This window comes from Marmota flaviventris, chromosome 16 (genome assembly GCF_047511675.1).
Source record: "Marmota flaviventris isolate mMarFla1 chromosome 16, mMarFla1.hap1, whole genome shotgun sequence".
In the NCBI taxonomy this organism is placed as follows: Eukaryota; Metazoa; Chordata; class Mammalia; order Rodentia; family Sciuridae; genus Marmota; species Marmota flaviventris.
In genome coordinates this window covers 36,230,539-36,245,623 of record NC_092513.1, presented here as the reverse complement: position 1 = coordinate 36,245,623, position 15,085 = coordinate 36,230,539, and the positions used below count along the sequence as shown (strand labels likewise).

General features: G+C 41.1%; 1 protein-coding gene across 6 annotated transcripts in view; it reads left to right on the top strand.

Annotated features, from left to right (window-relative positions):
- Positions 1-11,574: 11,574 nt before the first annotated feature.
- C16H18orf21 (chromosome 16 C18orf21 homolog) overlaps positions 11,575-15,085 on the top strand; it is a 30,636-nt gene continuing 27,125 nt past the window's right edge. For 3 of the 6 annotated variants that reach the window (XM_071602805.1, XM_071602806.1, XM_027935658.2), the window contains exons 1-3: positions 11,577-11,712; positions 11,791-11,813; positions 13,733-13,932. In XM_071602805.1, the coding sequence (XP_071458906.1) occupies positions 11,636-11,712; positions 11,791-11,813; positions 13,733-13,932 (300 nt within the window). In that variant the 5' untranslated portion in view covers positions 11,577-11,635. Of the gene's footprint in view, positions 11,713-11,790; positions 11,814-13,732; positions 13,933-15,085 lie in introns of all 6 variants that reach the window. The other 3 variants (XM_071602803.1, XM_071602807.1, XM_071602804.1) reach the window with 2 other exon arrangements.

Below are 15,085 nucleotides of genomic sequence, written 5' to 3'. Positions count from 1 at the left end.
GCAAAAGAGTACAAAGAGCATCCAGCATTTGGCAATGATGGACTAATCCTTCTGCAAATAACAAGTCTGAAATCTGATTAAAACCCATTCAAAAATTATTTGAAGACATTAGGAATTAACCAAAAGAAAGTGGAAACTGGAGGGGACACTCTACTCTTAAAACAATGGACCAAAATTGTTGAGATTCGTGTGCTGTCTTTCACCGAAGAACAACGCCCAATCCATGAGCAGCTCCAGCTTCAGGGAGCCACAGCCTGAATGTCTAGAAGGGAACAAAACTGTCTGAGACTGGTAGAAGAATCAGAAAGCTGGGGCGGGGCGGGGGGGTGGGCGGTATGAGGTAATTCTAGCAGGAAGGAATCTGTGGAGATTCTCAAAATATGTGTTGTATTAGTTTTCTATTACAGCGTAACAAGTTAGCACAAACTTAGTGGCTTAAAACAATGTAAATATATCTTACAGTTCTGGAGTTCAGGAGTCCTGCATAGGTCTCACTGGTGTTAACTGACAGTATGGGCTTGTGTTTTGTTTATTTGTCTGTTTTGTTTTATTTTTCTGGAAAAAGGACCTGCAAGCCAAATCCCACAGATAAAGTTCCATTGGAAAACAGCCATAGCTGTTCATTTGTGTATTGTCTATGATCATCTGCTTTTGCAAAATTGAGTAGATGCAACAGAGTTCATATGGACTGAGCAGCCTAAAATTATTTACTGCCTGGCCCCTCACAGGAAAAATGTGCTAATTCCTACTTCAGATCATTTTAACCTAATAGATATTTATAGAACACTGCACTCCACAATTGCAGGATGCACACTCTCTTCAACTAACATAGTACATTCACCATAATAGACCATATGATTGGCCATAAAATCTCTCTCAACACACAAATGCTCCTTGACTTAGGATGGGGTTACGTCCTGATCCATTATAAGCTGAAAATATTAAAAGTAAAACAAAATGCATCTACTACACTTAACCTACTAAATAGCATAGCCTAGCAACACAGTATACTGTAGAGTGTTGACTGTTTAAGCTGGTGTTCAAGTGGCTAACTGGGAGTTACAGCTCACTGCCATGGCCCTGCATCACAAAAGAGTAGAGTACCACTTATTAATAGGCCAGGAAAGGATTAAAATTCATATTTTAGGTAAATTGGGAAACATCTATACTTCAAAATATTGAAACTTACATACAGTACAGTATATGTTATCTGACCATAATGGAATTAAATTAGAAATCAATAACTATATCCAGAAAAGTCCAAAATACTTGGAAATTAAATGACATATTTCTAAAGCGATATATGTGCATGAGAAAACATTACATGGAAAATTAGAAAAGATTTCAAAGTGAATGATAATGAAAAGTAACATATTGTGATTTGTGTGTTGAAGCAATTGCAGTGTTTAGAGGGAAATTCACAGCCTTTAAAAAGTACATTAGAGGGCTGGGGTTGTGGCTCAGTGGTAGAGCTCTTGCCTAGCATGTGCAAGTCCCTGGGTTTGATCCTCAGCACCACATAAAAATAAATAAATAAAATAATGTCCAACTAAAAATAAATTATATATATATATATATATATATATATATATATATATATATTAAAAGTACATTAGAGGGCTGGGGATATAACCCAGTTGGTAGAGTGCTTGACTAGCATGCACAAGTCTCTGGGTTCAATCCCCAGTACCATAAAAAAAAAGTACATTAGAAAGGAAGAGAGGCTCACAACCAATAATTTAAATTTCACCTTAGGTGCCTAGCATGTGCAATGGTAAATACCTATAATCCCAGTGACTTGGGAGGCTCAGGAAGGAGCCTGATGGAGCCTTGTCTTTATATTATCCAACTTCAGTATATAGACAAGTCTCCATCATACTATTGTTTTCATTGTGTACATGTTTGAAATTTCTATAATAAGGTTTTTTTAAATGAAAAAGGATAAGTATAACAAACTCATTGCCAACAATCGCTTAGTTGTGGTCAATCTGGTTTATTCAACCCCTTTTTTTTTATTTGTTGTTGATGGACCTTTATTCACCTATTTGTTTATATGTGGTGCTGAGAATCGAGCCCAGTGCCTCACACATGCTAGGCAAGTGCTCTACCGCTGAGCCACAACCCCAGCCCACACCCTCCCTTTTTTCCCTAAACTACATCTTCAGCCCCTCAGCTTTCTTTCCAATCTGATTTTTCAACAATGCCCAGGAATTTCTCATTTCAACTGTAAACATTCACTGTATATTTCTAATATATGTTTTTTAAATGACCATGATAATTCAAAAGTTAATAATAATTCTTCAATATTATCAAATATCCAGATGTCTCATAAATATCATGAAGCAGTAGGGGTTTTGATAGTTTGCATCAGAATCCAAGTGAGGTCCACACATTGCAAATGGGTAGACCTGTTCGTCCCTTTTTATTAAGTTACTTCTCCATCTCTCTCATATTGTGATTTTTTTAATATTTATTTTTTAGTTGTAGTTGGACACAATACCTTTATTTTATTTATTTATTTTTATGTGGTGCTGAGGATCAAACCCAGTCCTCACACATGCTAGGCCAGCACTCTACAGCTGAGCCACAACCCCAACCCCTCACTTTGTGATTTTTGTAGTGAAGAAAATTAGTTACTGTTATGAGTTTCCTATGGTCTGTATTTTCCTAAATGATAGCCCTGTGGTATGGTTTAACAGATTTCTCTGTCCTCTGTATTTTCTGTAACTTTGCAGTGGGATACAGAGATTTTACCAGATTTGGGTTTGATTTTATTGAAAAGACTACCTCATGGATGATGGTATGCTCTTTCATCAGAGGACACAGGCTTACCTGCTTGCCTCATTTGGTGATGTCAGCAACTGTTGATGCTTACTGCCCAATCATTCATTCACTCAGAAATGCAGAGGGGCAATATTTTAATTCTGTGATTCCTTCTTCATTTGTTAATGAAATGAGTAATAGTATTCTGTTTTATGAATACTTCTACAAAAACAAATGTCTCTTCATTTTCTGTGCACATGTCCCATTACAGTATAAGAAACACAGGATGAATGGCTAATTATTTTCCTTTATTTACAAATTTCAAAATAATGACTATCTTCCAATAGCAATGAGGTAGCTTTTGAGATATCATTATCAGTTCATGGATTTATAAGTACCGAGCGCTAACCGATTGTGCAACTGGAGCTCCCAGTTCATGGATTTAAATCAATTCATTATAAAATGAAGAGAAGGAAGGTCATAAAATACACACTACTACTCTAACACAGGCACTTACCATCTCTGCCCAGCTCACAGCACACACATGGAGCATCATAGGAAGAGCCAGGGCCATGTTCCAAAGACTCTAAGACAAACCAGAGGTGCCTGGCTCAAGGAAAACAGTCCCGGAGGAGTATGGCAACTGTGTCACCTAAGGAATATGTGAAGAACTTGGAGATGACAAGCCCACCGAGAAAAGTATCCAGGGGAAACATGACATGGGTCTTCATGATATTGGCCAAAAGATGATGAAGAGAGAGGAGAATGGTTCTGTCTCACCAGGATCAGGATAATGGAGATGTAGAAGTCAAGGTATGGGGAGGCATATTTGGGCTCTGCAGGAGAAGATTCTTGGGTGTCTCATAGCTGTCCTATGGGGAAGCAGTCTGTCCCGTGAAAGAGTGTATGTGCTGGAACTGCACAAACTCTGTAGGTCCCAGCATGGCCTCTACAGCTCTCCTGGATGCTACATCACCCTCGGTTTGATACTTTGTTTTTTTATACCAGGGATTGAACTCAGGGGCACTTACCCACCACTGGGCCACATCCCCAGCCCTTTTTTTGTATTTTATTTGGAGACAGGGTATCACTGAGTTGCTTAAGGCCTCACTTTTGCTGAGGCTGGCTGTGAACCAGATCCTCCTGCCTCATCCTCCTGAGCAGTGGGATTTTGGGCATGCACCATGGTGCCTGGCTTTGATACTTATCTTGTATTAATAGGCTCATTATATGCTTTCTGATTGTCTGACCATAAATTAAAAAATATACCTCTGGTAAGATAGCCAGCTTATAGAGTCCAAAGGGCAGCAGAGGAAAACAGAAAGGAGCCAAACTAGATAGGAAGGTATATAAAGGCATAGAGACAGGGCTGAGGAGAAAAGTAGCTCAGCAGTAGAGCACTTGCCTAGCATGCAGGAGGCACTGGGTTCGATCCTCAGCCACCACATAAAAATAAATAAATAAAATAGGGCTGGGGATGTGGCTCAAGTGGTAGCGCGCTCGCCTGGCATGCGTGCGGCCCGGGTTCAATCCTCAGCACCACATACAAACAAAGATGTTGTGTCCGCCGAAAACTAAAAAATAAATATTAAAAAAATTCTGTCTCTCTCTCTCTCTCTCTCTAAAATAAATAAATAAATAAATAAAATATATTGTTTCCATCTACAACTAAAAATAATAAATAAAAAAAGACATAGAGACATGCAAATGATGACCAGTCAGAGATTTGTACAGAGATTAGGATAAACCTAGAGACAGAGGGGCACAGAGAGAAGCAGAGACTGATGGAAGGAGGGATGATATTGACCAGGGTCAAGAACAGATAGTCCATGACTCTCAACAATTTGACTTACAACATTTAAACTTTATGGTGATGCAAAAGTAGAAACCATATTTTGATTTATGACACTTTCCTGAGCAAATGATATGTGGTCCTAGAGCTCTTGTGGTGCTGGGCAGTGGCAGTGAGTCACAGCTCCCAGTCAGCCCTGCAGTCAGGAGAGTAAACAATCCATATTCTGAAGTGTGCCATGTGGCTAAACTATGATGTTTTTGTAGGTGAAATGTGGGGGGCCACTCCTGAGCTATCTGAATAGCCTCTGCTAGGCCTTGGAGCCAAGGAGATTTTTGGTCTGGTTTGCAAGTCATTTTGTGACTTATTTCGCAAAGCACGTGGTCTTCAATCAGCTAGAGAGGCTGCTCTGTAGCTCTAGATTTGGGTGTTACCCATTGGGCTTGGACAGCCCTCCTCCTTATTTAGCAAAAGAACATTCCATTGAAATCTTTTGAAGCCCTCTTGTATAAATAAAGCAAACACAGGCCTCTCTCTCTCTCTCTCTCTCTCTCTCTCTCTCCCCCCCCCCCCTCCTTCCAGTGTGCAGTGTGGAAGCAGGATCCCTAAGGTCACAGAGCCAACCAGCCCTCACTTTCCAAAATTATTTCTTTGTCATGTGACTTTTCGCCGTGTTTCTCAACAGCACGTTTCACATAAGGGAAACCCAAATTTCATATCCCGCGCAGGAAGTGAGACAGAAGTATAAGAATCGAGAAGTCTAAGAATAGAGTGAAATACAGACAATGCACTTTTGACTTATGATATTTTCGGGATGTAATCACATCATAAATGGAGGACCATGGGTGATACAGAGGAGGAGGTGATACAAAATAGTTCGGTGACACAAGAATAGGACAGTTATGGGGCTGGAAGCAGAACTTCAGTAAGTGGAGAAGTGGACAGGAAGGGACAGGTGAGGCACTGAGTATGGACAGGTAGTTTGAGAAGCTGGGCAGTGGAGCAGATGAGGCAGAACATCAAGAGGCAACTAGAGCCAGGAGCGTACCTGTAATCCCAGCAGCTAGGAGGCTGAGGCAGGAAATCACCAGTCCAAAGCCAGCCTCAGCAAAAGTGAGGCACTAAGAAACTCAGTGAGACCCTAACTCTAAATAAAATTTTAAAAATAGGGCAGGGGGGGGGATTCCACCTGTTGGGTCCCCTTCTTCCTCCGGGAGAAGTCTTTTCTGCTGTCCTTTAATAAACTTCTAATTTCTACTCTGAAAAAAAAAAAAAAATAGGGCAGGGGATGTGGCTCAGTGGTAAAGTGCCCTGAGTTCAATCCCTGCTGCCAAAAACAAAAGAGACAACTAGATGGCTGCTGTGTGTGCGCACTTATAAGCTGAGGAGAAAAGCAAGGGGAGAGAGAAAATATATGTATGGAGACAGAGACGGCAACTGAAGAATAAGATTCCTGGGGATGCCAGGGAGGACACTGGAGCAGCTCTGTCAGGGAGAACCCCCCAAACACAGAGAGAGGAAAAAGGGATGATGATGGAGGGAGGGGAAGGACACTAAGGGAACCCCTTCTTTGTACGTTCTTTGTTAACGGTTACCCTAAGTTCATCCCCAACTTTATTACAGAGGCTAACAAAGCAAAAACACTGTCTTTCATGGAGCCCCTTGAAGCTATGTAACTCAGAATTGGTTAAGGAATCAGAGGTTTCATTGTCTGAATTTTTTAAAAAAAGGTTTATGGACTTCTCTATTTTATTTTATTTGTTGTTTTTAGATATACATGACTGTAGAGTTTATTTTGACATATTATGCATACATGGAGTACAAACCATTCAGTTAGAATCCCTATCTTCCTGTTGTACATAATGTGAAGTTACAATTGGTTGTGTTTTCATACATGAGCAAAGGAAAGCTATGTCTGATTCATTCCCCTGTCTTTCCTATTCTCATTCCCCCTCCCTTCCCTTCATTCCCCTTTGTCTAATCCAATGAACTTCTATTCTTCCCCTCCCTCCCCTCCTTTGCTTTGAGTTAGTATCCATGTATCAGAGAGAACATTTGGCCTTTGGTTTTTTGGACTTCCTTCTTTCTGTCTGGAAAAAGGCACCATACCCAGAAATGCAGCAGCCATCTTGCAATCATTAGGATGAAGCCACGTGCTAAGGATGTTGGAGCAGGAAGACAGAGCAAGCCAGGGTCGCTGGTGATCTCCCTTAGTCTAGATCTCTATTGCCTCCCCACAGATTTCTCACTGATCCCTCCTGGTAGTTTTCTGATTCTTCCTAAATGACATATACATAGTGGACTCTAGTTTTCTGCAAAGCAAGAGGTGAGACAGAAGATGATAAGGGCACGGGGAAGGACTGAAATGGCTTCAGGTGGATATTTAAAATTGGCAACCTGTATATTAACTGGGTTTTTTTTTCCAGCTGCATTCTGGTTGTCTATACAAATCATTCAGCTCCTGCCATCCTGAAACCCCTACAGACATTTGCTTCAAAACAATCCATCCAGTTGGAGAGAAAAGGGGTGGAGGAGCAGAGGAAAGTACAAACAATACAAGATCGACCATTCATTGATACTTATTGAAACTGGGTTGAAGTGGCACCCCCTTTCTCCACTGAAAAGTCTTAACTGAGCTGAGCCTCTCCAGAAATCTTCACCCAGACTGATTTTAGGAATGCCAGCAAAAGAGTCTCTGCAAAAGAGTTCAATGTAGATAAACTTCCTATTTTCATGTCGCCCTATTTTACTTGGCCACTGGTGGAGAAGATACCAGCACTCCAGGTGCTGGACACCCCTTACTAGTTTTTCACAAACATATCCAGTATAGTACTTTGAAGAAATGTGCAAACAAGGCCTCTGGCCTTGAGCTGGGACTTCACAGAAATGTCTACATTTTAAGATAAGTTATAAATGGGCTCCATGGTAACAGCTGGCACGGGGAGCAAAGAAAGGGGAGAAGATGCTCTCCCCTTCTCAGGTATTGTCCTTGAAGGGTTAACTGGCCCAAAACAGTGAAAGAAAAAAGCTGCTTTTATGTGAACTTCTGCAGACTGTGAACTTCTGAGCTCCTCCCCTTACATGCTGGGTATAAAACTCTGAAACTCCCTGAACTTGGGGTTCAGGGGATTGATTGATTACAGCAAAAGCTGTGCCCTCTGATCCTGGCTGCAGCCAAATAAAACTGTTTCCTGCCATCTTTGGTGCCTTGCCTCGTTTGTCCCTACAACAGGGTGATGGGCTCATTTCATGTTCTCATTACGTTTGCACTTGAAAATTTCCAAGATAAAAATGTGTATTTAAGGGGCAAAATGAATGAAATTGAAAACAAAACTACTGGGGCTGGGGATGTGGCTCAAGCAGTAGCGCGCTCGCCTGGCATGTGTGCGGCCCGGGTTGGATCCTCAGCACCACATACAAACAAAGATGTTGTGTCTGCCGAAAACTAAAAAATAAACATTAAAAAAAAAACCCTACTAACTACTATGGGTAGAACATGATTCATAAATGTATTCTCACAAAGGAAAACCTTCCAGAAGCTGAAACAGGCAGTGAATAGAAGGTGAGTCTACACTGCTGGGTTGCCTATGTAGGCACTCACCCCACTCCTGAGTGTGAACTGGGAAAGGGGTGGCCCTCTGAATCCCTGGCTCTGTTCAGGATCCTGAGCGTCTCCCACTTCACCTCCCTCTGAGTCCACTGGACTGCTGGACAAGGCTTGAACTTGGGCCTGACAGAGTTGCTCTTCTTTGACTGGCTTTCACAAATTGAAGTTGCTAAATGTCATGTGAAACTGAAAGACTCAGCTAACTCGTGCATCAGACAAAGACAGGCTTAAGTCAACGTTACCACAAAATAATTCAACCATGTAGATCAAGAGCTCTGATTTCTCTGGGGTATTAGAATGGACACTCAAAAAAGTACTGGCATCTTTCCAAATCATAAAATTATTGATGAGTAATTCTTTTCTACTTTTTTCCAGGCCTTTCTTTTTTCCCAATCAACATCAATATTTGCTACAGTAATTCCCAACTAAATAATGAGCTCATGGTTTTGCATTTGTGCCTGTAATTATCTAAAGATAGCCTCAAAGTTTTTTAAATCAAATTAGTAATATATATATATATATATATTTCAGTTTGTGGCAATGGTTCTGAGACATTTTTCTTACCTCTTGAGAGAAGTGGGGTGGTAAAGGCAGCTGGTGATGAGCATGGGGGACTGGGTGGACATGTAGGGGACAGCCCTGGTCCTTGGGTCACTAGCCCTTCACTAGATTTGGGGGGCCTAAAGTTGAAAGGCAAGCTCCCATCCCTTTTGTACTCTGAACTTTACGTTACATGCACATGGTGATTCTTATCTAGAACCACATTTAGTTATAGTTTTAGCCTCTTCTTTTTCAGATCGCTAAACTGAGGTACAGTCGAGCTGAGGAAAATTGTTCACCATTACAAAGCCCCTTAATAACAGACCAGAGTCCAAATGTGCCAGCTGATCTTTACACTCATTCTGCCTTCTTATTGAAATGGAAAAATAATTTCTGGGCAGGAGATATTTAAAGTACAAGCTCTCTAGAGAAAGGAGACATGGTGCTGGTGAGCTATAAACAGAAAGCTTGATGTTTAGACTATGTTTAGTTAGACTCATATTTTTTTGGAAGCAGGGAAATGATGCAGAGGAGATTAATATGGTTGAAGCAACCTGGACTCAGAAAACACACCCTTCTATTAAAGGTTTGTGATGTGTTAGGAGATCAATGACGGGTGAATCAGGCAAGAAAAGGACCAACATGAAGATCGGGGACTTCAGAGCCAAAGGAGCTGGCTCAAGTGTAACATCAGTTCTGTGATTGAGTAACTTCTCTCTGAGCCTCAGTCTTACCAGTGGAGTAGGAATAACAACAGTGTCTGGCTACTGGGGCTATGAGAACCTACTCATTTAGCAAATCTTTATTGAGCCCCTTCTCTGTGCCAGGCAACAGACAATATCCAGAACAGCAAATAGGACACACCAAGTTCTACTGCCCTTAGTTCACTCTGAATAGGTACAGGTAAACAATGAATGAATAAGGTGATTTCAGATACTAAGGTTACTATGTGTTAAAAGAACTTTAGACAATATAAATTTAACAGGATTTAATCAAGCAAAGAATGACTCACAAACCAAACAGCCCTCAAAACCAGAACAGGTTCAGAGAGATTTGATTTGGAACGTGGGCAGGCAGCATTTATGGGCAAAAAATGGAAGTGAGGTACAGAGACAGCTTGACTAGTAACAGCTCCGGATTTGCCTCATCTGAACTTGGTTGATCAGTTGGCCACCTGTGATTTTTATGAGGCTCAGCTACCATGATTGGCTGAGATTCAGCTATTTATTAGAAAAGTATATCTATCTGTTAGATATTCAGTTAGCTTACATACTCATTAGGTTATAGCTCATTACATAAGGACTCAAGTACAAAGGCATCCTCAGGCCAGATTTAGTTTCATTTAACATATGACACAAGTAAAAACAAGTAATGGAAGAAAATTACTTGATGGTAAGGGAGAAACTCTTTTATTCAGAGAGTCAAGGAAGGCCTTTGAAAAGGACAAGCAGCCATGGGAAGGATTCTCATTCAAAGCAGAGAACAGCAAAGATCCTGGAGGAGGTCTCAACAGGATGTGTTTGAGAGACAAAAGAGAAGGCTATTGTGGCAAGAGCAGTGAGCAGATGAGACAAGATGAGGTCTGAGATGGAGGCAGTCATCTGCCCAGAGAGGGCCCTGGAAAGCATGACCAGGTGCTGGTGTTCTAAGTGCACTAAGGAGCCTTGAGAAGTCTCTGAGCAGGAACATTTTATATTCACAAAAATCATTTACTGTACATTTTAAGAAGGCTGTCTAGTCTGCTTTGTTGAGAATGAACTGGGGGAATAGGAAAGGAATCAGGAAAAGAATGGAGGGGACTGTGTTAGAGGCACAGGCAAGAGAACAGGATGGACATGATGGTGCAGAGAAGTGGAAAGCGTAGTGGTTTGCTGTTGGTGGAGAGCCAACAGGACGTGTACGCAGACCAATTGCAAGTCAGGAAAGAGGAAATGCAGTGAGGTTGGGTGTGCTAAGATGGAAAAAGACTGAGCAGCCAGGCAGGATGGTGGAAGAGACCAAGAGTGCTTTTTGGCCACATCTCGTCTGAGAAAAGAAGTTGCAATTTCAGTAGAGATGCTGAGGGGCATTTATGTATAGGAGTGTGATGCTCAGAGGTGAGAAGAGAGGACTGGCTGAAGGAAGTGTGCTGGGCACTAGGCACAGTGTGTGCATGTTTCCTCTTTTCTGCTTCATTGGTTAGTGAACAGAACAAAGAGTCTAGAAATAGATTCCACCACGTTTAAAAGGTTTTTCTACATGATGAAGTGAAATTTCACCTGTGCTATGAGGTTGCCCTGAGGACTACATGAATTAATACTTATTAAGATGCTTTTAAGAAGTTCCTGGCACACCTTCAGTCCTCATTGCATTTTATCTTTATTTCAATGCAGATGGAGAAGTCCTAAGGGGTCTTTGCATAACCTGCTATCCACCTTGAAAGAAACGTCAGCTGCTCAACCTTACGCTTAAGTGAAGATACACTTGATGTCAATAAAAAATGTACAAGAATAAAAATCGAACTAGAAACGTGTGAGGGAAAAAAAAAATGTGGATGACTAGCTAGTTGACTAATCTCATCATAAACCCTGCCTTTTCCCGCTACCCAGAAAAACTTGACCCTGACGGGATAACACAGCTGTCAAGGAGCAAGCGAGCGGAAGAGGAAGACACTAAGTTCCAGACCTGGCCGCCCTTGCCTGGTCAAGAACCTCGCGGAGGGTTTAAGCGGACCAGGCAGAACAGAGAACGCTGGTGCAGGACAGTGGTGAAGGCGAGCTCCCGGCTGGGCACGCCTGCGCGCCAGGCGGGACGCGAAGGAACCCGGAACCTTTAGCTGCGGGTGCCCGTTTCCAACAGGAACTTGAATCCTGAGGCCAACGCTGATGACGCTAGAAAGCCGACATCCGGCGTCTCCTTTTTTTGCTGGGTCTCGGCGGCAAGTGGTAGTGAAGATGAGGCAGAAGCACTATTTGGAGGCTGCGGCGCGAAACCTAGTCGAGAGCTGCCCGGGCCAGGCCCGCTATCTCCTGTAGGAGAGGGACGGAGGGGAGCGGGAGCGGGCGGGAGGTGTTCCTTTGCTCCTAACGTGTCTCTTTCTCTTTTACAGCTGGGCCTACAGTTCGTCACACGGTAGGGAGGACCCCTGTCTGTTGGGGGGTTAGGTCCTGTTGCCCTGCTGTACCCATTCCGCACAGCGCTCCGAGTGATCTAAAAGAGAAGGCTGATCGACTCACTTGTCTCGTTTTAAAAGCAAAACAAAGCGGAAGTTTCCCAGTTTTATGAGAAATCCACATTCCTGAGTGTGCCTTATCTTGCTTGACATTGGACACATTTTTCAGTGTTTTCGAAATAGTTTCCATTTGACCCCCAGGTCATCACATTCATCTTTGACCTTTTCCAGCACCTGTTGATCTGCTTTGCTGATTCCTCCCGGTTCCGCAACTTCTAAATATTACAGTGGATCCAGACTCAGCCCTTGGACCATTTTTCGAGCTACACTCACTTCTTTGCTGATCGTTTTTCATCCAGTCTCATACTATTTAAATACCAGGCCTAACCAAGTTCTAGCCCCAACCCCCTCCGAATTGGAGACCCACGTCAGGTGCCTTCTTGACAACCTCTTTTGAATGTCTAGTATGCATTTCAAACTTAATTGTCTAAAACCTGAGCATAACCGCCAACAAATGCCTTGGTTGTTACTGTCTCAGTAAGTGCTGACCCTGAGAGTTATTCAGCCCAAACTCTTGGAGCCATTCTTGACCCCCTAAAAACCCTCTTATCCCCCATCAATATGCTTGCAAATTCTGTTTGCTTTAAGATTTCCCAATTGTAGCCGGCACAGTGGTGCACACCTGTAATCCTACTGGCTCGGTCGCTGAGACAAGAGAAGCACAAGTTCAAAGCTAGCCTCAGCAACTTAGTGGATCCTTAGCAATTTAGAGATTCCCTCTCTCGAAATAAAAAGTAAAAGGGCTGAGGGTGTGGCTCAGTGGTAAAGGGCCTCTGGGTTCAATCCCCCCTACAAAAACAAAACAAACAAAAAAACACCAAGTCTAGCCAATTTTTATCGCATCCACTGCCTTTCCTGGATTACTACCAGCAGCTACCATGCATTCATACAGTCTGTTCTCAAACCAGCAGCCAGAGTGACTGAGATTAAAAGACAAAACTAGATCATGACCCTTCCCTGCCATAAAAGGCTTCCCATGTCAGAGTAAAAGTCCTTTAGAAAGATTATTCAACCCTATAGGATAGGCCCACATAACTTCTCTGACCTGTTCTCATTTGTTCATTTGACTTCAGCCTTGTAGGTTGGCCTCCTTACTGTTTTTTTGTTTGTTTTGTTTCAGAGCCTTTGGAGCTGCCCTGTCCCCTACCTAGAACTCTTGGCTCACAAACCTGCTTTGATTCCTACCTGTAAATGTCACTTAATGAAGCCTTCCCTAGACATCCTATTTAAAATTACAACACACTCTGTTCTTTCCTGTCTTACATTTTTTTTTTTCCTGGCAGCACCTAAAAGATGCCTCCGTAGATTGTGGTCCTTTGTTTAGGGCTGTATCTCTAACACCCACAACAATATCTAGCACTTAATAGTCACTCAGTAAATATAAATGAATCTTACATTTGGCAGAGGTAAGTTATAGACATGTCTGTCCTTTGATCATTTGTAGTACTCTTGTTCTTGCATCTCTAGAATAATGCTCAACAGTAGGTACTCAATAAGCATTGGTTGTGATGATTGTTTATAAAAAGAAAATCATACTGTAATTTGTTTTTTAAAAAGTAGTGACAAGTAATGAGCCAGGTAGCAAATATTGGAGACCTAGCCTGTCTGTTGAAAGGAGTGAATGGATGGAATTGTAGAATTTTGCAAGATAAATTGTTGCCAGTTTTGTGTTTTTGAAATTTTTGTATTTTAAGTTTGCTTAAAGAATACATATTGTCTGCTCATGCCAGTACCTTTTCTTCTTAATATTTTTAATGTCAACTGTTTGAGATAATAGAATAGTTCAGTTTACTGAATCGTTTCATTTGCATAATTTTAGATGACAAGAGCACTTTTGAAGAAACATGTCCATACTGTTTCCAGCTGTTGGTTCTGGATAATTCTAGAGTGCGTCTCAAACCCAAGGCCAAATTGACACCCAGAATACAGAAACTTCTTAATCGAGAAGCAAGAAATAATACGCTCAGTTTTAAAGAAGCAAAAATAGTCAAAAAGTATAAAGACTCCAAAAGTGTATTGGTAAGATTTCAGTTCCAGTATATATTAATAAGTTGTAATTCCTTTCTGTCACTTAGAATAATGTTAAGAATCAGCCTATAACTCAGAAATTTGTAGTAGTATATCTGGATTATTATAATATATACATAAAATTTTTTTCTAGTGATTAATGTTTCATCAAGAGTACATTTGTTTAATTTCATAATTACCTCAAAACTAAACATTGTATGTTGTTAATTATTCTCAGATCTCATTGGTGAACAGTTAAAATGTCAGGATTTCTTGGACACATCAGAATGACTCCATTTGAACTGTAATTACCAACCACTACACTGTTTTTTCAGTTAACGGTTCTTTTCTTCACACTGCTGTACTTTATGTATGTAGGTATTAGTGTCCTTTGTTCATTCATTTCCCCCATGTTAGTGTGTAACTACTTGTTTGCCCAACAACAGGTGAGTGTCTTGCATTCATTCAGTATTCTGTTATATGCCACTCAGTGCTTAGTACTAAGGATATAAAATGGAATAAAACAAAATCAAATTACTTATGGTTTACTAGGTGGAGGCCAGTGTCAGATGTATTTTGTATCCTTCATATTTCAAGTATCCAGATTCAAGTGGAAGGCACTGCTGGATATTGGACATTATAACAGCTTAGGTTTGGCCCAAGACTATAATTAGTAATAACTTGAATTGAAAATTGCCATATTTAGGAGTTTACCAGTATTGGACAAGTAAGTGCATTTTGTTTTGTCATAAAATCAAATGTTCAAAGGGTAAGAGAAAATACTGGAGTAAGTAGAATTTACTCTTTCTCTTTGGAGAATTATATTTTTCAAAAAGTATCACTGCCACATATTTGTTAAATGTTCCTAAATGGGAAGATAATAAGTGCTTCCTTGTTGTCTTCCAGTATTTTACCTTCATGAAACTTACATTCTGATGTATTTTAATTAAAGGTCAGCTAAAGGATGCTAGGGGTGTTGATTTTGCTGATTTATTTTGACCTCTTTTAAAGCCTCTTTTGGAAAAATATAAAGCCAAACAGAACTTCTGAAGATATCTCACCTAAACCGGTTTATATTGTGTTGAAGCATGGGCTGAATTCTGTGCATTTTGAGTGAGAGGTGTAGAAGAAAGGCATTAGCTAGACAATGGACCATTTCTTTAAA